General features: G+C 53.7%; 1 protein-coding gene across 1 annotated transcript in view; it reads right to left on the bottom strand.

The window, feature by feature from the left end:
- Positions 1 to 538, bottom strand: part of EAH_00030480 (endonuclease/exonuclease/phosphatase domain-containing protein, putative) — a gene marked incomplete at both ends in the record, with an annotated part of 7,043 nt that overhangs the window by 4,771 nt on the left and 1,734 nt on the right. The window contains one exon of the mRNA XM_013396142.1: positions 248 to 529. Coding sequence (XP_013251596.1) covers positions 248 to 529 — 282 coding nt within the window. The remainder of the gene's footprint in view (positions 1 to 247; positions 530 to 538) is intronic.

Below are 538 nucleotides of genomic sequence, written 5' to 3'. Positions count from 1 at the left end.
TGCTGCTGCTACTGCTGCTGCTGCTGCTGCTGCTGCTGCTGAGGGGCCCGAAAGTGAAAGGGTTGGGGTGTCTAGGCAGCTTCTGGATGCCTCTCGAGCGAAAGAAAGACTGAAGAGCCTTTGTAGACTTAATAAAACAAACATAGCTACAAAAACAACGAAGCGAGGCAACGCACTGCAGCAAAGCAACCCGGTGTGGATGAAGTGTACAGACAGCACAGCGGGGGCCCCTCAGCCACCTATATACTATTTGTAAACCTTTATATTCATCTGCATCATATGCTGCTCCTGCTGCTGCTGCTGCTGTTCCTGTTGTTGTTGCTGCTGCTGTTGCTGTTGCTGTTGCGGGTTCGGATGATGCTGCTGTTGCTGCTGTTGCGGCTTCTGAAGGTGCTGCTGCTGCTGCTGCTGTGTCTGTTTTGTCTGCTGCTGCTGCTAGGGCTGCTTCTGGTTCTGCTGCTGCTGTTGTTGCTGCTGCTGCTGCGCTCTTTCTCGCCTGATTTTCTCCAGCGACTCCCTCTCCCTCTCCCTTCCCCTC

This window comes from Eimeria acervulina, genomic scaffold (assembly GCF_000499425.1).
Source record: "Eimeria acervulina Houghton genomic scaffold, Eah_scaff281, whole genome shotgun sequence".
Classification (NCBI taxonomy): domain Eukaryota; phylum Apicomplexa; class Conoidasida; order Eucoccidiorida; family Eimeriidae; genus Eimeria; species Eimeria acervulina.
Note: the sequence above shows the minus strand (reverse complement) of the source record. Positions and strands in the feature narration are given on the sequence as shown.